This window comes from Culex pipiens, chromosome 3 (genome assembly GCF_016801865.2).
Source record: "Culex pipiens pallens isolate TS chromosome 3, TS_CPP_V2, whole genome shotgun sequence".
NCBI lineage: Eukaryota > Metazoa > Arthropoda > Insecta > Diptera > Culicidae > Culex > Culex pipiens.
Genome location: NC_068939.1, coordinates 64,120,738 through 64,147,481, shown reverse-complemented (window position 1 = coordinate 64,147,481; position 26,744 = coordinate 64,120,738). Strand labels below are relative to the sequence as shown.

The following is a 26,744-nucleotide window of genomic DNA, read 5'->3' as shown; positions in this document are numbered from 1 at the left end:
CTCAAAATTTTGGTGAAGACACGGTAAACTGGCCCTGTGTGCATGACGAAGGCCGATTTTCAAAAAACTTATTTTAAAAAAGATAAAAATATTTTTGTGTTTTTCATATAAAGAATTGCCATTTTTTGATTTTTGTATTTTTTTAACAAGCAAAATTTCAAAATCGGGCTTCGTCATGCACACGGGATATGTCTTGAGAGTCTTCACCCCGAATTTCAGGTAACTTGGTCTATCCCATCTAGAGATATCGTGGCACCCGTAACTTTTTATTAAAAGCTCGTAGACCCACCTTAATCTATAAATAGTACAATTCCAGCTTAAATTAGGAATTTTTCTTGTATGAGATTATTTAATTTTCAAGTTTAAAAGTTAATTTTTTTTCGTTTAATTTTTTTTAGGAAATAGCGTGAGATGTTACAAAAAGACTCACGAAAAATGCAGGATGATATGTCTCTCCTAAAAAATACAAAAATGATTTACTAAAATTGTGGTTTTGAAAAGTGGTCTAAATGTCAAAATTTTCAAAAACCGATAAAAGGAATTGATTCTTCAGACAATTTTACATAAAGGTTTCCATATTGACCATTGTTCTTTGTCCAATCCTCGCCAAGGTACAGCGGTTTTAAAAATAAAAATGTTGAAAAAATAGGTTTTTTGGTGATTTTGGTAATTTTTATATGACATACTTGATTTTTCAGTCTCGTAAATATTTTTACCGGAAAGTTCATCCGATTTTCCATTTGCCTTTGACAGCTTTTCAATTTGACTCGTTTTAGAATTTATTAATCTTCTCATTGAAAGATGCCGGCGACAAAATTGGGCGAAATGTTCATCGCCCGGAGATCGCGAGTTGGCGCGAGCGAATGAACACCGCGAAAAAAGATTCGGGGGTGCATTGGGGTTAAATGATCACTGCGTCATTCGGTTTAATTGAAAAATAATTATTTTTTCGTTAATATCGCTACTTTGATGATGCGTAATTCATTTTTACAGTAAATTAGGCATTGTTACATCAAATTTAACCATTCAAACGCACTAGAATGGCCAAATTTTAAAACAACAATGTTTGCCAATTTGACCGTTTTACCCCCAATTCCCCTTGTAGAACAAAAGAAAAGTTCATCCGCGGTCTGTCAGCAGCGCGCTGTTTTGTTTGCTGGATCAACATTTGGAAATGTCGAACGTTGAAGGAAATCGCTCAAAAAATGGAAATTAGCCGATTTCAAATGTTTTGGCCGCAAATGAAAGGTAAGGGTGGCTAATTTTTGATTCCGATCTGTAAAACTAGTTCTGGCGAGGGTTCTGGGCACTGCGGCAATCGAATGTACCGGCGGGTTGCTTCCGGTTGCATTTGATTTGAGAGAAAGGTTTTTCAATCCACCAGGGGCTTATTCGGGGGCAACAGTGCAGTGTTTTCAAACCAGTTTTTTTAATGTAACTGAGTACAATAAATCTCAAAAGTGCGCTCTTTTTGGGGGTCGCAATCGAGTATGAACGCAATTCGGAGTGTTATTTCGAGGTTTTAGCGCAAATCGAGGGAGTGTTATTGCGGGGATTTGGCGTAAAACGGGGTTTTCTTTTTTAATTTAATTTACAAATAAACGAAACATTTATATAAGAGGTCATCCACAAAACACTGATAAGGGGCCATCCTCAAATCTGGGTATCCAAGGAACGGAAGTCATGGCCTATATAGCTACCTGATCAACGGAGGTCTATATGGGTGAATTAACCATCGGTATAGCTTCAGATAGCTTTAGTGAACCAAGATGGATACTCTGAGGAACGTTGGATTGTTAAGTCTTCTAAGAACTCCTTGAAGTCATAACCTGGATATCTACCAAATCAACGACGGTTTATATGGCTGAACTAACCATCGGTATAGCTTCAGATAGCTTCAGTGAACCACGATGGATACCCTTCGCCATGTTGGATTATTATGGGTCCTCCAGGAAATCCCTGATGATCTACCTGACCAACGGGGGTCTATATGGGTTTATTAATCATCGGTATAGCTTCAAGTAGCTTCAGTAAACCACGACCCATAACAATCTAACACGGCGAAGGGTATCCATCGTGGCTCACTGAAGCTATACCGATGGTTAGTTCAGCCATATAAACCGTCGTTGATCTGGTAAATATCCAGGTTATGACTTCAAGGAGTTCTTGGAAGACATATACCAATCCAACGAACCCTAGAGTATCCAGCGTGGTTCAGTGAAGCTACCTGAAGCTACACCGATGGTTAATTCACCCAGGTAGCAGGTAGATATTCAGGCCATGACTTCCAGGAGTTATTGGATACCCAGATTTGAGGATGGCCCCTTATCAGTGTTTTGTGGATGACCCCTTATATAAATGTTTCGTTTATTTGTAAATTAGCATAAGCATAGGTGCCCACCCGCAGTTGCTACTCCGTTATTGACCAGGACCTCCAGAAGTTACATCCACGAGCCGTGGAAGATAAGTGGGTGCTATCTTTCCTCGCTTCGCAACTTCTCAAAGGCCCCTATCATGCTGATCAATACCGGCGCCGGCCACGACCAGTGGTAGAGTCACGGGGAAGTGGATGGGAATGTTAGTCCGATACTTGAGTGATAGAGACCGCCCAATCGACTGCTTCTCCGACAAAGTATCACATGAGTTTTGAGGGGGTTAGTAGAGGGGTATGAGGTCAGGATTCACGAGTGGCAGTGATGTGACCATGAGCATTTTGTTTATCGGTTGAAAATTTTAAATCTTAGGCAGCCGGCTACGGAAAGATAAATAATTGATTATTTAAAAAGTTTTTTAATCGTACGCGTGCCAACCGAGCAGTAGTGCTATGGGCTGGACTTATTAGTATATTTTTACTGTTTGTACAATTTAGATAACGCGAGCAAATTTCAAAAAATTGTAATAAATGACGCTACTCTTCATCAAATCGATAGAAAAGAAAACAGGACACCACGTAACCGATTGTAATGAAATTAAAACAATAACTTAAACGAACTAAAAAGGCGGCGTGCCTTCAAATCAACGATGATAAAAGAAGGACTTTTGACAAAAAATCAAAAAACAAAAGCTCCGAAAAAACACGTTGCAGAGTAACCGCGAGGTAATCGAATCAAAAAAATTCAAAAACGCGCGCTAAAGGTGTATCCTAAATGTCAGCATGAACATTCGGGATTCTTCCTCTCCCGCAATTATCCCATTTCACCTCCAAAAACGCGCCCGAAACGAAGCCGACAAAAAAAACTTTTCAATCGCGCGACTCTTTTCCAACTCAAATTATTACGATCAACGAATTTGAACAAAAAGAAAACAGGACACCGCGTAAACGATTGTGATGAAATTAAAACAATAACTTAAACGAACTAAACCGGCGGCGTGCCTTCCGATCAACGATGATAAAAGAAGGACTGAAAATAAAATATCAAATAAAAGGCTCCGAAAAACACGATGCAAAGTAACCACGAGGTCCCACTTCTCACAATCGAATCCAAACAGCGATACAACGAAAATGAAATGAAAAATTACAAAAAGACAAAAGCATGAAACGAACTCACCAAATTGCAGCGATGAAGATGACAGCGACGTCGACTTTCGTGGGGCACTTCAACCCTGTGTCGGTGCTTTAAAAGCAGAAAACCGCCCTCCCCCTATGAACTTAACTTTTCTTCAAACAAACTCAGCCGCCTTCGAAAATCCACACGCGCAATCCACTTGTTTTCCACTCAAATCACATGAACAAACCAAACCAGCCCGTAAATTGTACAATATTCAATATATCGAGACCAAAACTACTTCCGATTGTCTGTGTCATCTCAATCACACTTAACCCCATGCTGAATGACTGGCTTTCAACTTGCCCCCTTGCCAACCTTGCCAACCATTCCAAATACGCTCTCGATTTCTCTTTTGCTCTCCGTTTTTTGTTCCTCTTCGCCAAAGTTTTCTCAGCCTCTCTCACCTTTTTCGCTTCTCTTATTTTCTCTTCTGCGAGCATTTTACACTCTCACACCACTCAACCTACAGATCGAACCCCGAGTCACCAAAACTCACCCTCTCTTTTAGTGCTTTCCCGCTCTTTTTTCTCAAGCCTCACAAAATACTTGCGTCTTCAACGCTCTCCCGCTCTTTTTAATTTCTCGCCCACATTAATACGGATCTCCCTCTCTTTGAATGCTCTTGCTCTCACGCACTTCGTTTCTTCTAGCCGTTCGACTTTTTTCCTATCAAGGCTGCCATCTTGGATTTTTGAATGAATTTCACAAAATTACAAAATCTAGCATCCATTCTACGTTATCACCACTAAGCACATTAATTTCCCCACACTTCACAGCCCCTTCCTTCCAGCCAGATCTGAAACAGCTCAGGAAACACCGCTAAAATCCGGCTACGGCCGAATAATTGTCGTGGACCTGTGCTCTACGACGCCTCCACCTTTTCCCGAAAAAAAACGGCAAATTCACGCACAAATGACACTTTCACTACAAAACCCAACTTTTTCGTCGAAGCACAAGTTATTTCTTCCAACAGCCACAGCAAAGTCGAATGAAACCCGAAAAAACATTTAAAAAAAACACGCAGCCCCGAGACCGATTCTGTAAAGACGTCTTCTCTCGCCCGTGGCTCAACTCGCTCTCTCAAATGTTTCGTTTATTTGTAAATTAAATTAAAAAAAAAACCCCGTTTTACGCCAAATCCCCCTCGAAAAAAAATCAAATTATTCGCTCTACAGCATTGCCTTGGCGTTCTCGATTGCGAGATTCCTACTCGAAACTAGGTGTCCGAAGGCTGTTGAGGTTGTTGAGGCAATTGCAAACCTCTTTTTACACCTTAGCTTCCATCCACCTTGGGATTCGAACTGACGACCTTTGGATTGTTAGTCCAACTGCCTACCAGCGACTCCACCGAGGCAGGACCCAGGGAGACGACTCCTACACCTGGAGTGAGCTAACGACCTAACCTTTTTAGGTTAGTCCGGGGCCAACATTTACTTCCCGTCCGACGGAAGGCGTGATCAGACAAATCTCGTCTCGAAAAATGCCACCGGGACCGTCTGGGATCGAACCCAGGCCGACTGGGTGAGAGGGAATCACGCTTACCCCTACACCACGCTCCCTCGATTTGCGCTAAAACCTCGAAATAACACTCCGAATTGCGTTCATACTCGGATTGCGACCCCCAAAAAGAGAGCACTTTTGAGATTTATTGAACTCAGTTACATAAAAAAAACTGGTTTGAAAACACTGCAATTATGAAACTTTCTGGAAGTTCCGGATTACCGAAACTGTTGCCCCCGAATAAGCCCCTGGTGGATTGAAAAACCTTCTTCTCAAATCAAATGCAACCGGAAGCAACCCGCCGGTACATTCGATTGCCGCAGTGCCCAGAACCCTCGCCAGAACTAGTTTTACAGATCGGAATCAAAAATTAGCCACCCTTACCTTTCATTTGCGGCCAAAACATTTGAAATCGGCTAATTTCCATTTTTTGAGCGATTTCCTTCAACGTTCGACATTTCCAAATGTTGATCCAGCAAACAAAACAGCGCGCTGCTGACAGACCGCGGATGAACTTTTCTTTTGTTCTACAAGGGGAATTGGGGGTAAAACGGTCAAATTGGCAAACATTGATGTTTTAAAATTTGGCCATTCTAGTTCGTTTGAAAGGTCAAATTTGATGTAACAATGCCTAATTTACTGTACAAATTAATTACATCGCACTAAAGTAGCGATATTTACGAAAAAATAATTATTTTTAATTAAACCGAATGACGAAATGATCATTTAACCCCAATGCACCCCCGAATCTTTTTTCGCGGTGTTCATTCGCTCGCGCCAACTCGCGATCTCCGGGCGGTGAACTTTTCGCCCAATTTTGTCGCCGGCACTTTTCAATGAGAAGATTAATACGTAAGCTTATTTACCATCCAGGTTTTTACCACACTGACAAAAATATTCTATTTCAAGTTATGAGCAATCTAATTAAGCTTATATCTGTACATCCAAGAAGAAGAAGAAAAAAAAATATCCAGCCATACATTTGAAAAGGTCGAATGAAAACTTAAAATGCTGTTTTAAAGGTCTCGGGACCAAAAAATATATATTTTTTTGATTCCTTGGAAAACTTTACATAACATATAAAAAAATAGTGAAGATATGTTTTCAATATTCCAAAGTACGCTGTTTGAAAAAAAAAATGGGTTTTTCGACGCGCCACGCGCAAAATGGAAAAGTGAAGAAAACGTGAAAAAATATGCTTTTTTCACTAAAACTGCGATAACTTTAACATTTAAGCCGTAATTACTGCTCTATTTCTGTCAATTGTTGAATGTATCTGTAGTTTTCAAAATACCTAATATTCGCAGGTTGACTCCGAATCGTAAGGAAACACAACATGTTGACACTAGTCAGCGAAAACCAACATTAACTGGAACTACAAAATGTATTTAAACCAACACTTAGCTTTGCTTCTTTGGCCATAAGTAGCACACTAGTTCGGGCAGAAACATAATCCTTACTTGAACCCAGTAGAGAAGCCATCTCGATTGACCACAACCTAGCTGCTACTAAAACACCCTTTGCAAACTGTGAGCAGCCTTAAGCCGTTGTTGTTTGCCGTATTGCAGCCCGAGCCCCGCTGCACAACACAACAACTCTTGGTGGCTCGTTCAACTAAGTCCCGTACGGTTTAGTGCATTTTCGAGTATAATTATACACAGTGTTGCCAGAGGCGGGGGGTGGTTTCGGGCGGGATTACCTGATTGCTGGAAAACAGCCGTACACAGTTCCAGTTATACTAAAACCCATTTTCTCCTCTCTTCTCTTCTCTTCCCTTCCCACCTTCTCCGAAACACAGGACACAGCGGCCCGGTGACGTACATGAAGGTCCAGTCGCAGTACCTTCTCACAGCATCCGAGGATACATCTGTTATCGTTTGGGACATGCAAACACTGGCGATGAAATTGAGATTATGGTAATACTGATGCTGGCTCGTTGGCTCTTGTGTGTCTTGTACAAAAGTTATTCTGCCAATGTGTTTGTGTGATTGTATGTGTGAGTGCTCCTGTATGTGTGAGACAGTTATAATTCCATCTAACAAGCACAACTTTACCTGGAACATGCGTTCGAATAACATGATTGTGTTACAATTGCAACTGCAAGGAAGGTGGTGCTGCAGTATCCAGGCCGTTGAGGTCGGGCACAATCTTGTGTGCAATTCTTTTTGCTCCGAATGTCAAGTTGCACTGTCACTGGTTATTTATGTTAATTTGTCAAAACTACGAATGTAGCACACTGCCTGGCTGACTGTTAGCTCTTCCTATGGTTGGTGATGGTAATGCAAAAGGAAAATACAGAGAAAAACTACTGACACTCAAACGGAATGACTGGTGTACTCTGCAAAATTCATGATAGCAAGTATTTTTTTTAATTTTGAGTAGACCAGAGTACGTGTGTTGTTTTGAATTTTTTATCATGAAAAAAGAGCAATCCAACACCCATTCAAATTAAAAATAGAGATTTTGATGTCGTTTTGACATTGAGAAATAACTACCAAATTTGTAGAAAGAATAACTTCTAAAAATAACTACCCAATTTGTAGAAAGAATAAAGATTTTCAGAATAAAAGCTTAAATATTTGAAGGAAATATTCATTAGATCGTTGATTTTTTTTACTTCTATTATTACTGCCCACAATTGAAAAAACGGCTAATATCCACTTTTGGCAAAAACGAGATATTAGCACCAGGTGGTAGAGGATGTTCCAACGCATCTCCTGGAACTTGAAATTCACTGAAATAGTGTTTAGACTTAGCTGCCGATGCGAAAAACCAAACGGCTAATATGCCACTCTTATGGGAAATTGCCTTGACGGAGATTTTGTCACAAACACTAAAACGCGTTTTTCTCGGAATACTTGTTTTGGCATAATAGCCGAATTTTCAATTATGGGCAGATTAGCCCACCCTCTTCGTCCCTCATTTAAAAGTTGCCATAAAAATAAATGGCAAAAAATATAGCTTCAAAAAAATTCAAAACTGCTTTTAAGATTGCATTATAATTCTCGGGAACCGTGGTGTAGGGGTAAGCGTGATTGCCTCTCACCCAGTCGGCCTGGGTTCGATCCCAGACGGTCCCGGTGGCATTTTTCGAGACGAGATTTGTCTGACCACGCCTTCCGTCGGACGGGAAGTAAATGTTGGCCCCGGACTAACCTAAAAAAGGTTAGGTCGTTAGCTCAGTCTAGATGTAGGAGTCGTCTCCCTGGGTCCTGTCTCGGTGGAGTCGCTGGTAGGCAGTTGGACTAACAATCCAAAGGTCGTCAGTTTGAATCCCGGGGTGGATGGAAGCTAAGGTGTAAAAAGAGGTTTGCAATTGCCTCTACAATCAAGCCTTCGAACACCTAGTTTCGAGTAGGAATCTCGCAATCGAGAACGCCAAGGCAAAGCTGTAGAGCGAATAATTTGATTTGATTTTTTTTTTATAATTCTCAAAACAAAAAAAGATTTTTAATAAAAAGTCTGAAAATAGATTGATTAAAATAGTTTTAATAAGATAGAAGATAATTATTGATTAAATAATGGCGATAACACATAATTATTAGTTGATATGGGATAAGTTACTCAAAACCATGATCGTTTGAAGTTATTTTGATTAAAGATTCTGTTCCAACGAGCAACATTATCTTTCAAACAAGCTGCTTTCCTTCCAGGATCTACTTCGATCGCTTTGAAATCTTCGATAAAGTGGTTCAGCATAATATTTCAAGTATGAATCTCACAACATGACAAAGTATTGACATGTTAGGCACCACCACTTCTGTAACAAAATCCAAAACTTCACTTTTCTATATTTATTAAAAAAAAAAATGTCCATCAACCAAACCGTGTCAATGGGCAAACATCACGACAGAGCTAGTGCTGGTGGTGCTACCTCGAAGCTTGATTCGTGATTCGTTTATTCCGTTTGCATTCATTTGCATACGAAAATAGAGCTCTTTCCCCTCATCCTCCTCCTCCTGCAGCACAATGAAATGGTTTCCCGCTCTTGAAATATTGCCCATCACAACGACACCCGCCCCCTTGAAAGTCTCTCTAGGCATCACAGTTTATTCGTACAGTCGTCGTTTTCCGGAAGAAGGAAAACTGTGCTTCCAACATATTGCTTCCGATTGTGCATCTTCCACTGGTGATGTTCCTTCCTGCAGTGGACATTGCATGTCTATTCGAATGCGGCACTGACTGGTTGTAAGTACACCTGGGCAACATGTTGGCAGCAGAATATACAGAAAATAAAAATCAATTGCCATGTTATTTCAAATTGAGTTTTGTTACATGTCAACGTACGTCACTATGGCGTGTAACGATTGAAACTTATAACTTGAAACATGAATTTAGTTTGTTTTACAAAATATTGAATATTGTTAATTGTCTCCCATAATACTTGGAGAACTTTCTACGAAGCAAAAAAAAACTCCAATTAAATAGCAATTACACTTCGTTTTTACCTGAGTGAGTTTCCTTTTCCTGTAATTTAAAGTTTTGTCTGCAAGTATGCGGCACTAATCTCTTTGTTAAAAAATCACCAGTGAAACTTTTATTGCACTCGTTTCGTAACTAGAAGAATCTCGTGTTGTGAATAGGTCATTGAATGTAGACCAATTATTCAAGAACTTGAATTTGCTAATTTCAAAAGAGTGTTTTTAAACATTAAAAGAAGTTCATCCAAATACAACATATTCACATTTTTATGCGAGAGAGTGTATGTAAAAAAAATCCCCATCGTATACGGTGACATTTTTCTCACACTTGTTTTTCTTTATTTCTAACAATTTACAGCGAACACATAGCGCCAGCGGCCTGTGTCACATTAGCGCTGGATAACAAATACATCATCAGCTGCAGTGACGACTCCAGCATCATCATCGCGCTGTTCGAGAGTGGAAAGGTGGTAAGTGACAACATTCCACTGTGTTAGATATTGTGATATCATGGCTTTGCTACCACTTCACACTGCCGTTTTACGGCGATATGATGTATACGCCATTTTGGACATTTTCAATTTTATTGTACAGTCTGATAAAGAATCATAAAAGCTACCTCCTGACGAAAGAATTTTTCAAAAAACTGCTCTGGGGCCCATTTTATTAAGCAAACAAACAATGATGTATACGCCAATTTTACTCATCATGATGTATGTATACATTGAGAATTGACAGAAGTAAAATTCAATACTGTTTGAATGTTAATTTGAGGTGTTGGGAACAAATCAAGACTGGGAAATATTTTATTACATTATTTCGATTTAATTCTTAAGGGGACGTCCATTAGGCGTCATCCATAAAGTACGTCACGTTCTGTGGGAAGAGGGGGGTTTTGAGCAAGCGTGACATTGCGTGTTAATGGGTGGAGTAAATGTTGGCTGATTTTAATGTGACGTACTTAATGGATGACACCTTATCCACATCCACGTAAACACCTTTTTGAAAATTCTAGTCCCACCCACCTCCCCTGGGGACAATTGTTCATGCCAAAAATGTGTTTATGGAGCGTAGACAATCGCAAATGGAGCGTTCTTTTATTACGTCTCGCACTAAATAGGATTTTTAGACCCCCTCCCCCCCCTCGTAACAAAATTTTCATACAAAATTTTAAAAAAAATGTATGGAGCGTAACACGGCCTCCGACCCCCCCTCCCCCCAACTGCGTTACGCAATAAAAGAACGCTCCCTAATACCCCCCCCTTGCTCCCCCCCTTAAAGTATCCACGTGGACAATCCATTAAGGTATCCGCTCAGCTGTCAAAATAGCTGGCACAAAAAATATAGGCTGCTTTGATCGAGCAATGTATACATACATCATTGGGAAGGAAAAGTAGTGATTTTTTATTGCTATTTTTTCGGCCAAATGATGTTTGTGGTTTAAAATCATGGAGAATAGGAAAGAAACAAGAAATTTTGTAGGGGCCACATTTTTATTGTACTTTTTAACAGTTTCTACAGAGCAGACCTTAAATTAGTTATTTTAAATTGAAAAAATGAACAAAAACAGAAAATCGTGTCTACAGCAAAATCACCTCAATGGCGTATACATCATATCGCCGTAAAACGGCAGACAGTGGTGCAGAGTGCAAAATTAGGTGGAAAATGAATTTTGCGAAAAAATGTGAAATTTTGGAGCTTTGGTGTCTTCAGAAGAGTTGTTGCAAATGAGAAGGGGCAACTTTTGGTTTGGTTGAAAATTAGGATGGTTTACGATTAGGGTGATTTTTAAAATCTACCTTTTAAGCAATATTTTTGGGAATTTTTTAGTCTTCTAGAAAGTTATTGAACTTGCCATTCCAAGCAACTTTGTCGAAGACACCAACATTTTATTAATCTTCTCATTGAAAAGTGCCGGCGACAAAATTGGGCGAAAAGTTCACCGCCCGGAGATCGCGAGTTGGCGCGAGCGAATGAACACCGCGAAAAAAGATTCGGGGGTGCATTGGGGTTTAATGATCATTTCGTCATTTGGTTTAATAAAAAAATATTTTTTTTTTCGTAAATATCGCTACTGTGATGCGATGTAATTCATTTTTACAGTAAATTAGGCATTGTTACATCAAATTTGACCTTTCAAACGCACTAGAATGGCCAAATTTTAAAACATCAATGTTTGCCAATTTGACCGTTTTACCCCCAATTCCCCTTGTAGAACAAAAGAAAAGTTCATCCGCGGTCTGTCAGCAGCGCGCTGTTTTGTTTGCTGGATCAACATTTGGAAATGTCGAACGTTGAAGGAAATCGCTCAAAAAATGGAAATTAGCCGATTTCAAATGTTATGGCCGCAAATGAAAGGTAAGGGTGGCTAATTTTTGATTCCGATCTGTAAAACTAGTTCTGGCGAGGGTTCTGGGCACTGCGGCAATCGATTTTACCAGCGGGTTGCTTCCGGTTGCATTTGATTTGAGGAGAAGGTTTTTCAATCCACCAGGGGCTTATTCGGGGGCAACAGTTTCGGTAATCCGGAACTTCCGGTAAGTTTCATATTTGCAGTGTTTAGCATGAAAAACATACTGAGACCAATCTTTCAAGTGTGCGCTCTTTTTGAGGAGGGGGCGCAAACCGAAGAAGAGCGCAACTCGGGGGAGCGTTATTTCGGGGTTTGAGCGCAAATCGAAGGAGCGTTATTGCGGGGTTTTGGCGTAAAATGGGATTTTCTTTTTTAATTTTATTTGGGTAATTCTCTACCAACTCACACGAAATCGGGAAAAGTTGCCCCGACCCCTCTTCGATTTGCGTGAAACTTTGTCCTATGGGGTAACTTTTGTCCCTGATCACGAATCCGAGGTCCGTTTTTTGATATCTCGTGACGGAGGGGCGGTACGACCCCTTCCATTTTTGAACATGCGAAAAAAGAGGTGTTTTTCAATAATTTGCAGCCTGAAACGGTGATGAGATAGAAATTTGGTGTCAAAGGGACTTTTATGTAAAATTAGACGCCCGATTTGATGGCGTACTCAGAATTCCGAAAAAACGTATTTTTCATCGAAAAAAACACTAAAAAAGTTTTAAAAATTCTCCCATTTTCCGTTACTCGACTGTAAAAAATTTTGGAACATGTCATTTTATGGGAAATTTAATGTACTTTTTGAATCTACATTGTCCCAGAAGGGTCATTTTTTCATTTAGAACAAAATTTTTCATTTTAAAATTTCGAATTTTTTCTAACTTTGCCGGGTTATTTTTTAGAGTGTAACAATGTTCTACAAAGTTGTAGAGCAGACAATTACAAAAAATTTGATATATAGACATAAGGGGTTTGCTTATAAACATCACAAGTTATCGCGATTTTACGAAAAAAAGTTTTGAAAAAGTTACTTTTTGCGTTTCTCTTTGTTTCGCCGTCCGTGTCTGTCGCGGGTGACCATGAACGGCCATGATCGATGACGACCAACTTTTTCAAAACTTTTTTTCGTAAAATCGCGATAACTCGTGATGTTTATAAGCAAACCCCTTATGTCTATATATCAAAATTTTTGTAATTGTCTGCTCTACTACTTTGTAGAACATTGTTACACTCTAAAAAATAACCCTGCAAAGTTAGAAAAAACACGAAATTTTAAAATGAAAAATTTTGTTCTAAATGAAAAAATGACCCTTCTGGGACAATGTAGATTCGAAAAGTACATTAAATTTCCCATAAAATGACATGTCTTAAAAATTTTTACATTCAAGTAACGGAAAATGGGAGAATTTTTAAAACTTTTTTAGTGTTTTTTTCGATGAAAAATACGTTTTTTCGGAATTCTGAGTACGCCATCAAATCGGGCGTCTAATTTTACATAAAAGTCCCTTTGACACCAAATTTCTATCTCATCACCGTTTCAGGCTGCAAATTATTGAAAAACACCTCTTTTTTCGCATGTTCAAAAATGGAAGGGGTCGTACCGCCCCTCCGTCACGAGATATCAAAAAACGGACCTCGGATTCGTGATCAGGGACAAAAGTTACCCCTTAGGACAAAGTTTCACGCAAATCGAAGAGGGGTCGGGGCAACTGCTGTGTGAGTTGGCGGAGAATTACCCATTTACAATTAAACGAAACATTTATATAAGGGGTCATCCACAAAACACTGATAATGGGCCATCCTCAAATTTGGGTATCCAAGAACTCCCGGATGTCATGGCCTAGATAGCTACCTGATCAACGGAGGTCTATATGGGTGAATTAACCATCGGTATACACTCAACCCCCGATGGTTGGTCACTTTTTCGTTTGACACTTTTTTAGTTTGTACCCCGTTGGTTGGTCAAAGTCAAACTAAAAAGTGACGAACTGTCACTTTTTACACGGCGCTCACGCACACTATCAAAACACACGTTTGGTAGTGTGCGTGAACTCCGTGTAAAAGGGGTGTCAAACTAAAAAGTGACCCCGTTCGTCTGACAACAGTTGGTGTCAAACCATCGGGGTTTGAGTGTAGCTTCAGTGAACAACGATGGACACACTGGGGTACGTTGGATTGTTATAAGTCTTCTAAGAACTCCTTGAAGTTATGACCTGGATATCAACCAGATCAACGGAGGTCTATATGGGTGAATTAACCATCGGTATAGCTTCAGGTTGCTTCAGTGAACCACGATGGATACCCTTCACCATGTTGGATTATTATGGGTCCTCCAGGAACTCTCGGGAGTTATGACCTGAAGGCTGTATATCATAGGTACTCACGATCTTGCTTTGCATTAGTGCGAGTGCATGACTCCGTGCCACTAAAACCAAAACAATAACAAACGAACAATGGACCGTGCCAGGAAAAGCAAAACATAAACAATGTCAGTGACAGTGGAGTGAGAGAGTCAGAGATAACGATTTTGACAACCGCACTACTACACACTCGCGAGTACGTTAGGAAAGCCATGCTGATGATCTACCTAATCAACGGGGGTCTATATGGGTGTATTAACCATTGTAACTATAATCTTTTTTAGACTAAAAAAAGTGTTTAATTCAAACCTGGTCATAACTTAAAACTTTGCCAATGGTTGGTATTCAGAAAATCTTATCTCAAGATACAGATTTGCGAAAACATTAACAGCACTTGTGTATAGACAGACACCATTTTGTATGAAGAATATGAGGCAATAGTGCACAATAACTATGAAACTATTGGCACTACGCCCCCCGGGGCATGGCCTTCCTCTAACGTGGGATTTCTGCTCCAGCGCCTCTGACGAGACAGGAGAAACCGGGACCGACGTTTTACTTCACCATCCGATAGAAGCTCAGTGGATAAGGCGGGAATCGAACCCGCGTCTCATAGCATCATCGGGATCGGCAGCCGAAGCCGCTACCCCTGCGCCACGAGACCCACCAATAACTATGTTGGTCTTAAAAAAAAACATCAATGGACAAGGTTTCATACAAATCTGAAAATGCAATCAAAAGTCGATTTGCAATAACGAAAGGAATTAAATACTTTGTTGAATCCAAATTAACGCCTCATTTTTCTGTTTATTTGTTGTTGTGCAGGTTTGGTTTCAAATATTTCGTTTGATATGTTTCACACTAGCGTGCCCAGCTCTTTGAGGAAGGTGGGGCAATAATATGGACGTTTTGAAAAATACGTCATTTGTGGACACCCCCTGACCAAATTTAGAACAAATTTCTGAGGATGGTGGGGCAGTTGCCCCATGTTGCCCCACCCTGTGCACGCTAGTGATGTTTCAATTGGGCCCAAAGGTGAAGCTTACATTTGTGATATTATTGTTCACAACGATGACAATGACACTTTGTGCGACCGAGAAGGATTTAAAATCGATTTTAAATCAATTTAAAAAAAATCACAGCTCGTTCTAAGCGGACCTTAGTTGATTCATCAAAAAAATGTTGTTCTGTCCTATTTAAATGAAAAAAAAAATGATCAAAAATGGGTTTTAATCTGTTTTTTTACCGTTGAACATGACAATTGACTCAGGGCTTTAGGACCCTATTGTCTATATGGGTGAATTGATCATCGGTGTGGCTTCAGGTAGCTTCAGTGAACAACGATAGATACTCTGGGGTACGTTTTTTTAAACATGCCGTTTAAACATGCCTTTTACACGGAGTTCACGCACACTACCAAACGTGTGTTTTGATAGTGTGCGTGAGCGCCGTGTAAAAAGTGACAGTTCGTCACTTTTTAGTTTGACTTTGACCAACCAACGGGGTACAAACTAAAAAAGTGTCAAACGAAAAAGTGACCAACCATCGGGGGTTGAGTGTATACCGATGGTTAATTCACCCATATAGACCTCCGTTGATCAGGTAGCTATCTAGGCCATGACATCCGGGAGTTCTTGGATACCCAAATTTGAGGATGGCCCATTATCAGTGTTTTGTGGATGACCCCTTATATAAATGTTTCGTTTAATTGTAAATAAAATTAAAAAAGAAAATCCCATTTTACGCCAAAACCCCGCAATAACGCTCCTTCGATTTGCGCTCAAACCCCGAAATAACGCTCCCCGAGTTGCGCTCTTCTTCGGTTTGCGCCCCCTCCTCAAAAAGAGCGCACACTTGAAAGATTGGTCTCAGTTTGTTTTTCATGCTAAACACTGCAAATATGAAACTTTCCGGAAGTTCCGGATTACCGAAACTGTTGCCCCCGAATAAGCCCCTGGTGGATTGAAAAACCTTCTCCTCAAATCAAATGCAACCGGAAGCAACCCGCTGGTAAAATCGATTCCGCAGTGCCCAGAACCCTCGCCAGAACTAGTTTTACAGATCGGAATCAAAAATTAGCCACCCTTACCTTTCATTTGCGGCCATAACATTTGAAATCGGTTAATTTCCATTTTTTGAGCGATTTCCTTCAACGTTCGACATTTCCAAATGTTGATGCAGCAAACAAAACAGCGCGCTGCTGACAGACCGCGGATGAACTTTTCTTTTGTTCTACAAGGGGAATTGGGGGTAAAACGGTCAAATTGGCAAACATTGATGTTTTAACATTTGGCCATTCTAGTGCGTTTGAAAGGTCAAATTTGATGTAACAATGCCTAATTACTGTAAAAATGAATTACATCGCATCACAGTAGCGATATTTACGAAAAAAAAAATATTTTTTTATTAAACCAAATGACGAAATGATCATTAAACCCCAATGCACCCCCGAATCTTTTTTCGCGGTGTTCATTCGCTCGCGCCAACTCGCGATCTCCGGGCGGTGAACTTTTCGCCCAATTTTGTCGCCGGCACTTTTCAATGAGAAGATTAATATATCGAAATCAACCAAATTTAGAGAAAGCATCTGAGCAAACCTTAAAAAAAAGATTTTTTATTGTAGCAATTCAGGGTCAAATTTCACAAAAAAGTGATGTTCGGGGCATTTTAGAGCTCTAAAAACATTTCAATTCCGTCCGTGTCAATTTGGATCAATTTGGGTCAAATGGAATAGTCATGGAATCGTGGAAGGTGGTTTACCTTAATTTCAATCAATCAAGTCAAATCTTTGCTTGTGTGCTATTTTGTGACACGTCTGCTGTTAAAAGATAGGACGTGTCACAAGATAGCTCACAAGCGACGAAATGTTGTCCAAAACTTTAACATTTTTCGGTAAATCCATTTTCCACCTAAGTTTGCAATCTGGACCACTGTGTATTGGGATAAACTTATTCTGAGTTTGAATCATATAAAAATGCTGAAATTTGTATGACACAATCTCATACCCAGACAAAATGTCACCTCTAATGACGGTACATTAAACGTTCTGCAGTTTCGTTTTGAAAACACTCACTTTTTACGCCACTGATCGTCATCATAACAGTGCCGCAAACTTCAGTATAGAACTTCAACATGTCAGCATTTGTTTCGAAAATTACTTTGTTTCGACACTGTTTTGGTTTCCGTGTTGACCAAACATATGTGCACGGACGTCAAACTGAAGCAACAATTCTATTCAATAGTGTTTTTTGTTAACAAAAAAAATAGACCCTTGACTCGTGCTGAGATAATCATCATTTTGCAACTTGTTGAATAAACTTCACATTAACAAATCTTTACAAGTTTGGACTATTTTAGACCATAACTAAGGCGTCATCCATAAAGTACGTCACGCTCTAGGGGGGGGGGGAGGGTGGTTGTTGCAAGCGTGACAAAGTGTGAAAAGGCTAGACTGACTGACTGACGTCACCCTAGACTATTTCTTGAATACTAAAAATTCAGTCTTAAAATATATTTAAAAAAAGTTTAATGTTTGATAAACTACTCATAAATGAAAAACGATACAAGGTTTTAAGAAACAGACTTTTTGATAATTGATTTAAATGAAAAAAAACCAAACACAACCTGCAAAAATAAAAATAAAACTTCCTCGATTGAACTACGCATATAAAAATAATCCTTTATTTATAAATCATGCAACAATTGCTATAGTAAATTTTCAAAACAACCTATGAGTCATGGGTTTTCTATACAGATAGGACCTTTTGAAAATTTAATCTAGATTGTACAAGAAATCAAGATGGGAGGGGGAGGGGGTCCGATAAAGCGTGACTTACATTTCGAGGGGGGGTTGGAGCCAGCGTGACAAAGTGTGACATAGGGGGGAGGGGGAAGGTTAATTTTGGCTGATTTTAGCGTGACATACTTTATGGATGACGCAGAAATATTAATGTGTGCCAAAATAGTAGCAATTCAAATGGTGGGTTTTTGAAGAGTGTTACTGGGTTTTTATAAAAAAAAATTTCTGTCGAGAGCAGAATTAATTTTTTAAATGTTTTTTTTTCTGAATTCTTTTTTCTCCATAGCTGGAATGATTCAAAATTTGAATAACGCAATAAAGTTTTATAAAATCATATATATTTTTTTTGTAATCTTTAGTCGAGATAGCTACCATTCAACAGACGTTTTTCAAATTCAACAAGATATTCTGAAGATTATAAAAAAATTGAAAGTTTATTCCCGGGCAGGTGGAAATAACAGGGATAATACAATTTCAATAACAAATCGGCAATTATCTCAAATCCTGTTATTGATCTTTCTTATTGAATCGATCCATGAAAAATAACAAGTATATTATAGAGCAATTCCAGCCTAAAACAGGATTTTTTAGGTACCGTAAAACGGGGTGACTTTGATAGCCGGGGTGACTTTGATAGGTTTGCAATTTTTCCGCAAAATGAAGAGTACAATTAAAATACGTACGGAATGGTTTAGAAACATACTGACCGTGGTAGAGAAGTGTTCAAAGTACCTCAAAAAGAACTTATCATAAAATTTTGAAAAGTTTAAAAAGTTAGTTTACTATAGTTAAGAAAATGTTGATGAAAGTCATTATTATAAACTTCTCAAAGTGTCATAATTTTCTCAATGAACATGATTTTGAATCGGAAAGCGGAATGCATTCTCGGATTCTTTGGAAAATTTTCCACTAGGAGAAGGTTAAATAAGTTTGTAAATAACAAATAAAATGTGTTTTTGAAAAACAATTTAAAAAAATCTTCTGATTTATAGGCATTTTCAGTAGAACAAATTTTATACAAAATGTGAAAACTTGTTATTCGTGCTTCGAATTCAGTATAAAATGCAATATAAATCGATAATTTTATAAACAAAACTAGTTTTGACAAATTTCTGACGAAATTCCAACTTTTTAGCAATTTTACCTAAAATTAATGTGTATTTTGTTAACACTGGAACGCCCAACGCATGTCTAACTTACACGGACGCCCAAGCTTCCCAAAAAAGTTGGAACGGTAACTTCAACTCGCTGGTTCTCGGGCATAACTCAACCAATCGGGACGATTCTTGTTTCCAGTGATTTGTAAGAATGTCTAGATGATCCTAAAATTTTGCAGAACTTGATTTGAACAAATCTGTAATTTCTGCGACCAAAAACATCGTTCCAACTTTTTCAAAAAAGGCTGCCTCTGCGGAATTTTCGGCGATTTTTTTTTACACGCGAAAAAAAAAGTTGGAACGATGTTTTTGATCGCAAAAATTACAGATTTGATCAAATTGAGTTCTGCAAAGTTCTAGGATCATCTAGACATCTTAACAAATCACTGGAAAAAAGAATCGTCTTGATTGGGTGAGTTATGCCCGAGAACCAGCGAGTTAAAGTTACCGTTCCAACTTTTTTGGAGCCTTGGGCGTTGGAATGTTAAAAAGCTTATAAACTTAGTTAACTAATTATAAACATTGATTTTTTTTCTTAAAAACTATATCAGCTACTTTAGTGATGGTACATTTAACGTACAAATAAAGTTTGAACATCTTAAATATGATTTTAACAAGAAAAACTATGACTATCAAAGTCACCCCGGAATTTAAACTAAGAATTTTTAACTCAACTCTTTTTCTAAACACTATTGAAACAACTTTTTTTCCAAAATAGTGCATGGACTTTGTGTGGCTTACCCCAGTACATGTTTTAAAAATAATAATCTTGAGAAAAACCTTACCTGTTGGAAAATATTCAAAAAACAAATTGAAATCCTATCAAAGTCACCCCGGTTTACGGTACTTTTTTTTCGACCCTCTCCGATTTCAATGATCTAGGCTTATGTAAGCCATTTTTGTGTATACGGAGACGATTGTACTCGAAAGTAACATTTGAGAAGAGCGTAAGTGTTTTAAATATTTTTATAATTCGTAATTTAAATATTTCTGTATCTCGAAGCCGTTGCATCGTATCAAAAAGTGGTCAAAGACAAACTTGTAGGAAATTTGATGGGCTTTTCGAAAAAAATACACTGAAAGAAAAAACACGGCACTTTAAGAGATTTTCCGATTTTTAAGTTTTCGAGTCAAATTTGAAGGTAAGCCCACGATTTTTTTTCGTTCAAAATTTTTGTGAAAATAGCCTAAGATGTTACAAAAAGCCTCACGAAAAATGCAGGATGGAGCAACTCACCTAAAAAAAATACAAAAATCATTTCCTGAAACTGTTTTTTTTAGTGCTCTTAACGTTTTTAAAAACCGAATACGGGAATCGATTCGACTCTACAGACAACTTTACGTAAATGTCTCCATATTGACCATTGTCCTAAGTCCAGTCCTTGTGAAGTTACAGTGGTTTTAAAAATAAAATGTTGAAAAAATAGGGTTTTTGGTGGTTTTTAACAATTTCTATATGACAGACTTGATTTTTCAGTCTCGTAAATATTTTTACCGGAAGCTCGTCCAATTTCCCATAAGATTGTCTTTTTCGAGTACAATCGGCTCCATATACACAAAAATGGCTTATATAAGCCTAGGATAACATGTCTACAAAGTTGCATTGAAATCGGAGAGGGTCCGGTACAACCGATTCCTTATTTGACATGGAATTGCTCTATCATAACAAAGTTTGTTATGAAATCTAAATCGACGCGACACGATTTAGTAATAACAAACTTTTTTTTTACTTTCAAACCTTTTTTTTATGTAATGGTGAATGATCATGAAGCTCGAAATAGAAATAAATCATGACTTTTGATTCAACTAAGTGTTAATAGAACGTTGTATTTATTACGAATTTATTTGTACGGAGAACTTGATATGAATTATTATTTTTATGAAAACAGCTCTATGATCTAAATCGTACTCAAAAAGATATAAAATAGAAATCTCATTTTCCTGATCTTGTTTATCTGATGATAGGTGCAATGCAAATAATCATGATTCCAGATTTCCATGAATGTTCCAGACGACAAAATGTTTTCTTCAAAATGTGTGAATGTCTTTTGTAGCATTCAGCTTTCATAAGCCATAATGTTTACAATGGAATCAAACAATTAGCAGATAAATTCAATTTTCACAACAGCTTATAATCCGATGAAATTTTAAATTGATTGCTGTCCAAAACACAATTGATATCGTTGACACAAATCACCGTGTGTTAATCTGTAGTAAAAAATAGTTTCATTGTTAAACCAGAAAATTAGGTTTACGTACACAGCAAATAAAGTAGTAATCCAGCTGCGGGAAAAAAGCCTTGGTGTAAAATAAATTTTGCATAATTTAATGGAATTCAATGTAATATTACACCCTGAAATATGTAGCCCATCAGTATGGGAAACCTACTTGACCGAAATGTCAAGCTCATATATGCGTTTATCCTTACCTTTCTTCATCGGTCTGATGGCCGAGCGGGCTAAGGCGCCGGTCCTTACTGTTGTTGCTGTGTTTGAATCCCGTCGGTTGCAGTTTTTTTTTTGTGTTTACAAAAATTGTACATGCAGTGTGTAACATTAAATGTCTTTTTTGACGAAGGTGATGTGCATGCTTTTGCATGCGATTTTACCATCAGATTTTTTGCTGTGTATAATGACACGTGAAACAGCGTGAACGCGTGGATATAAATAAATTTACGGCCCTCTCAATCGATTAAATTTAATGCCCCATTGACACAGCTTCTGCCCCGCCCTGTCCTGTGTTCGCTTATTGAATCACTCAATTATCGCATTTAAAATACTCATTGTATCGCGTCTACTGCCGCTGGAATTTTAATCATAATTAGCACACTGAAACCATTCGAATGAGTGTGTATACAAATTAATTCAGCAAACAAACAACCCATCTCATCCTATCCCATCTCCCGCAGGTAACCAAATTCGATCACCACCGGGGTCCGGTTACGGCCGTGCACGTGGCCATGCCCAGCGAGGTGCTGGTTTCGTCCAGCCACGACGGGACCGTGTGCCTGTGGTCACTGGAGAACTTTTCGCTGCTGAACTGCATCCAGTTGCCACATCCGGTGCACAACATCCAAATATCCTGTGATTCGGTGAGTGCAGCCAAAACGCCCCCTGTCATCCCTTAAGTAATCTTCTTTCCGGCAGATCTTCCTGGTGGCGTACTGTTCGGACAACGGGCTCTACCTGCGGGCACTCGCGACTGGAACTGAGCTGCACGCCCTCAAAGGACACAAAACGAAGGTAAGCTTCTTACGGGAGCAGGAAATCTCCTAAACGGGAATTACGAGGGAAAAATCCCACGGCAACAGGAGAAGGAGCGATGACAATGAAGTTGGTGGTGGGGTGCTGGGGGAAATTGATTGGGAAGTCCTGGGACCAACTCGGCGAAAACGGGGCGATGTTAAATCATCAATCAATTTTGTGTATTTGATCCTTTTTGCTCTTTTCTGAATCCGGATGGAATGGTGATTGAAGTGATCTTAATTTGCTCAAACTCCTTTCGCTAGAAAAAAAAAAACTTGTGTCAAATTCATTGACATTATGCTTTGAAGATGTCTTCAATTATTTAATTATTATGTTTCAGCCTCTGTTTGAACTGCCTTGAATGTTCAATTTTATGATTTGTATTCTTTTAGTTGAAAAATTCATATTCAGGGACTTTTCAAACATTAGCTAGAATCTGAAAATACAACGAGCTTCCAATAAACTCCACTGGAAACCATCCTCTTGTCGAACAAGACTCAAATTGCCCAAACCAGACTTCCTCGAATTTTTATCAAAAAACATTCCGGTGGCTGACTGCCCGTCACACAAACAACCCTTTGACCACCGACCGGCTTGAAACTTGAGCATTGTCGTCGCCGTCGTCTGTCATTTGAAATTTGAAACTCTTTTTCACCTTTTCTCTGCTGCTGCTGCTGGAGCGACATCAGATATTGCTTTTTTGAGCAAGTTTAATTGGCAAATGTTTGCCGGCCAAATATTGTGCCCGAACGAATAGTTTCGAATTTTTGGCCCAAAGCGACCTCACCTCAACATTCGCCGGAAGCACAGTGCCCGGACCTAATTCAGCGGAGGATATATACAATAACCGGTGTTCTGACGAGGGTTCGGGCTTCCATTATTCCGGCTTGACAGTTTGTGCCATTCCCCCAGCGGGGACAAAAATCGAAATGGATGTGTTAGCTCAATTGAAAAATCCTTCCTTGTATCAGAACGGAATGAAAGGGTAGATTCCTCTTACGGATGACAGGGTTTTACCTCGTCCCTACAGGTGGATCCCTACAGAATGTTGACAAATAAATAATTTTAGGTATCATTCAGAGATGGGGGGAGACGAGCGGCAGGAAACGTGAGGAAAATGTTTATCAAAATTCGATCGGCCAGAACCATTAAATTGATTGATTTTCTTTTCGTTTATTGTGTGTTTTGGACAGTTATTTTTAGGTACTATTGAAAGAAATTCCAAATAACTGATTCTGAATGCTTCGAAATCATAGATTTTAACTTGTTTTTTTTAAAGAAAGCAAAATATCAATTTACGTGTGACTTCTCCATTGAGAGGAGCTCCATTTACATTCACACCTGGAGGTATTTGTTCCACATGATGGCGTTTTGTTTTTTTTTTGTCATCAATGCATTGCGAACACGTTCATGTCTCATGCAGTTGCATTAAAATGCTGTTTTGTTAACATCACAACATTTCACCTAAGCGGCAGCACTAATGTGCACAGCAGAAAATAATGCATGAAAAATTTATGAAAAATTATTCATATTCAGACTTAACCCTTTCGAGCCTGAATTTAGAAAAAAATATTTTTTGAGTTTATTATGGGAAAATGATTCTTATGACCATACAAAAATTATAGGCTACTTTTGAAAATTTTCATTTTTGGGTCATATAGGACCCATCAGGCCTGAAAGGGTTTTAAATGATAAGACTTTTTTCTATTTTGCCTTTTGAGTTTCAGGTAAGTAAAACTATAGTCACCGATAGGTTTTTTACAAACCTGAATCCAATATCAAATAGTACCCCAAGTAACCGCGGAACTCTAAAACTTAACATTAAATCCACTCTATATCAAAATATAAAGTAAGCTATTTACAGTCACATAACTCTATATTCCCTTGTAAAGTGAGTTTAAAGCCAAAAGTGGCGACTGCAACAGTGGATATAGAGTTTACGTGCATTGGAAAAGCACCTTAAAAATGTCAAAAGAAGAAAAAGCTTTTTGCAACGCGCCCTTTTTCAAGTTCAGATGGCGCGCTACCAAAGCTTAAGTGTTTTTTGTGATTTCTTCCAATTTGCTGCTCCGGGTCCGGGTCGGTCGGTGATGATGTAGTGATGAACTCCAAGATTATGATGCCGTGCACTAACCAACTGCTCTGTAAAGTAAAACGCTTTTTAACGAAGAAAGTTGTCGATGTTGTCTTCCCCAGAGATCGTTCCAAAAGTGCACCTGAGTAATCAATTTAGAAACTCCTTTCTCTGATCGCTATTTATTTATTATTTTAAACATTTTCAATACACAATCACTTTTAACTTGAATACAAATCACCATTTATTGGATTTTAAGCAGCAGCTGGTTTTTTCTTGTCTGAGATGGTTCTCGTCCCGTCACACGTAGACTAGTCTTGTAGTCTTGTACTTTCACCTAGGATAAGTCGATGGGAAAGCCCGGAATTCTGGGAGTATGCTGAAAATTTTCAATAATGTTTTAGTAACAAGTAATTTCCACTGCAGTTTATCACCAGCTTACCCATCATTATCACAGTTTAGGCGAAAAATTCAACACCAAAATGAACACTTTGAATATTTCAATGTCGCTTTTGTTTACAATTTAATGAAGCACTCGAACAGTTGATATAAAGTTATTTTAGAGTAACATGAATTGTCAAAGTTTTGAAACTTTAACCAAAGCTTATATAGAGTTAGAACTCTAAAGTAACATTATAATTTGCATTTTAGGGGCTCAAAACATGGAAATAATGATTTAGTGTTGATTTACAGTTCCGATTTAGTGCTTGTGGTTACTTGGGACATATATTCAAAGATTTTCATTAAAAGTAACGTGTAAAAAAAGGCAAAAATTCAAACCATCGGGGTAAAAACTACAAAGTGTGAATGTTTTAAAGCATTGTAAACGAACCAATGCGGATATGTAAACAAACAATGCATTTCTTTCACGTCAATGGATGTTTACCTTTCGGAAGACGCGTTTTTCGGCTTCACCCTGAAATGCAGAAAAAAAAATATTATAGGACCACGAAGGAATTTATTCATGAATATTTTTGAACTCAGTTCACGATTTTGAGAATTGACTTTTTTCCGTGTATCAAACTTTGCACAAAGTAGACTAGCGTGACTGCCGCAAGGTTAAGAATGAGCAGGATTCTCTCTTTGTTTACAAATCTACATTGGCTCATTCACAATGTTTTGCTTGTTTTTTTTTCTCTTTCTCTCTGGATCGTAATACGCTGCCACATTCAACTCAATGTTTAGAGAAAAACGCTCAGAAAGTTTGACAGTTCGCTCTGCGCATGGAAATATTTTGAGCTTAAATCGTCTCTTACTCAGTTTAATCATGAAATATCTTCATGAAACTTTCAGGAGTGATTGAAAATCATCTTTTTTGTGGATTTCATAAATTTTATGTAATATTAAATATTGTGATTTGCCACGTGTATGTAACCCCTTCAAGTACCTGCTAATTTTACAAAAAATAACATACAATTCATTAAATCATTACAATCCTTGGATGTCAATGGTTCCAAGGCTTGAAGCTAGAATTAAAATTAAAATTATAATATGTTTACATTTGTAAGAAAACAGGGTTTCGTATTAGTGGATTTCAAGGGTCAGTATTTTTTTTTCTTCAAAAACATTAATTTAAGCGTTAAAATTTGGAGTCGGTCGATCCATTCGAAAGACCACAAGAAAAGCTATCAAATGAAGGTTAAAGTTAACCATCTACCCTTAAATTCACCAAACATCATTTTTTCATGAAAATAAATTGATCTTTGAATAGCATTGGAAAGAAGAGCTCTTTCAATTTAAGATAAATTTAGGGTTGGAAGTCTGACAATGTTTTAAAAATGTCTTTGTCAGGGTCATCTTTGGCTGTGTTTTTCACAAAAAATCCTATAGTTTATAAAGCAATTTGTATGCAGTAATTTTTGTAATATCCCAGGCAATGCCTCTCAGCATTTTTTCACAATTTAAATGGAAATTGTATCATTCTATAGTAGAAAATATGAAAAACAAGCAAATAATTGAAAAAGTGACATAATGATAGGAGGTGGTAGAACAAGGCCAAATACTATCAGAAACAAACATGAATTAATGAAGATAAATTTAAATAGACGTACTAAAAATTAAACATTAAAACATAAAACGACTGAAGTTAAGTTATTCGTCAAACAGAAGTTGCTCAAAATAACCTTCTGAACTTTTCAATTGGAAGTATTGGCTCACAGATAAAAGCTAATTGCTTTACTCATAACGAAAAACTGATTATTAGTAACCTAGATAGTAAATTAGCTTAAATCATCAAAACAAGGAGTTATTTTGAAAAGTGATCAAAGACAATCTTATGGGAAATTGGACG

At 38.2% G+C, this 26,744-nt stretch overlaps 1 protein-coding gene across 3 annotated transcripts in view; it reads left to right on the top strand.

Annotated features, from left to right (window-relative positions):
- LOC120418538 (protein qui-1) overlaps window positions 1-26,744 on the top strand; it is a 178,414-nt gene that overhangs the window by 136,509 nt on the left and 15,161 nt on the right. For all 3 annotated transcript variants that reach the window (XR_008212356.1, XM_039580974.2, XM_052709388.1), the window contains exons 15-18: window positions 6,847-6,964; window positions 9,828-9,939; window positions 22,044-22,226; window positions 22,282-22,377. Coding sequence is in view for 2 of the 3 variants with exons in the window: in XM_039580974.2 (XP_039436908.2) it covers window positions 6,847-6,964; window positions 9,828-9,939; window positions 22,044-22,226; window positions 22,282-22,377 (509 nt within the window). In the remaining variant the exon portion in view is untranslated. The remainder of the gene's footprint in view (window positions 1-6,846; window positions 6,965-9,827; window positions 9,940-22,043; window positions 22,227-22,281; window positions 22,378-26,744) is intronic.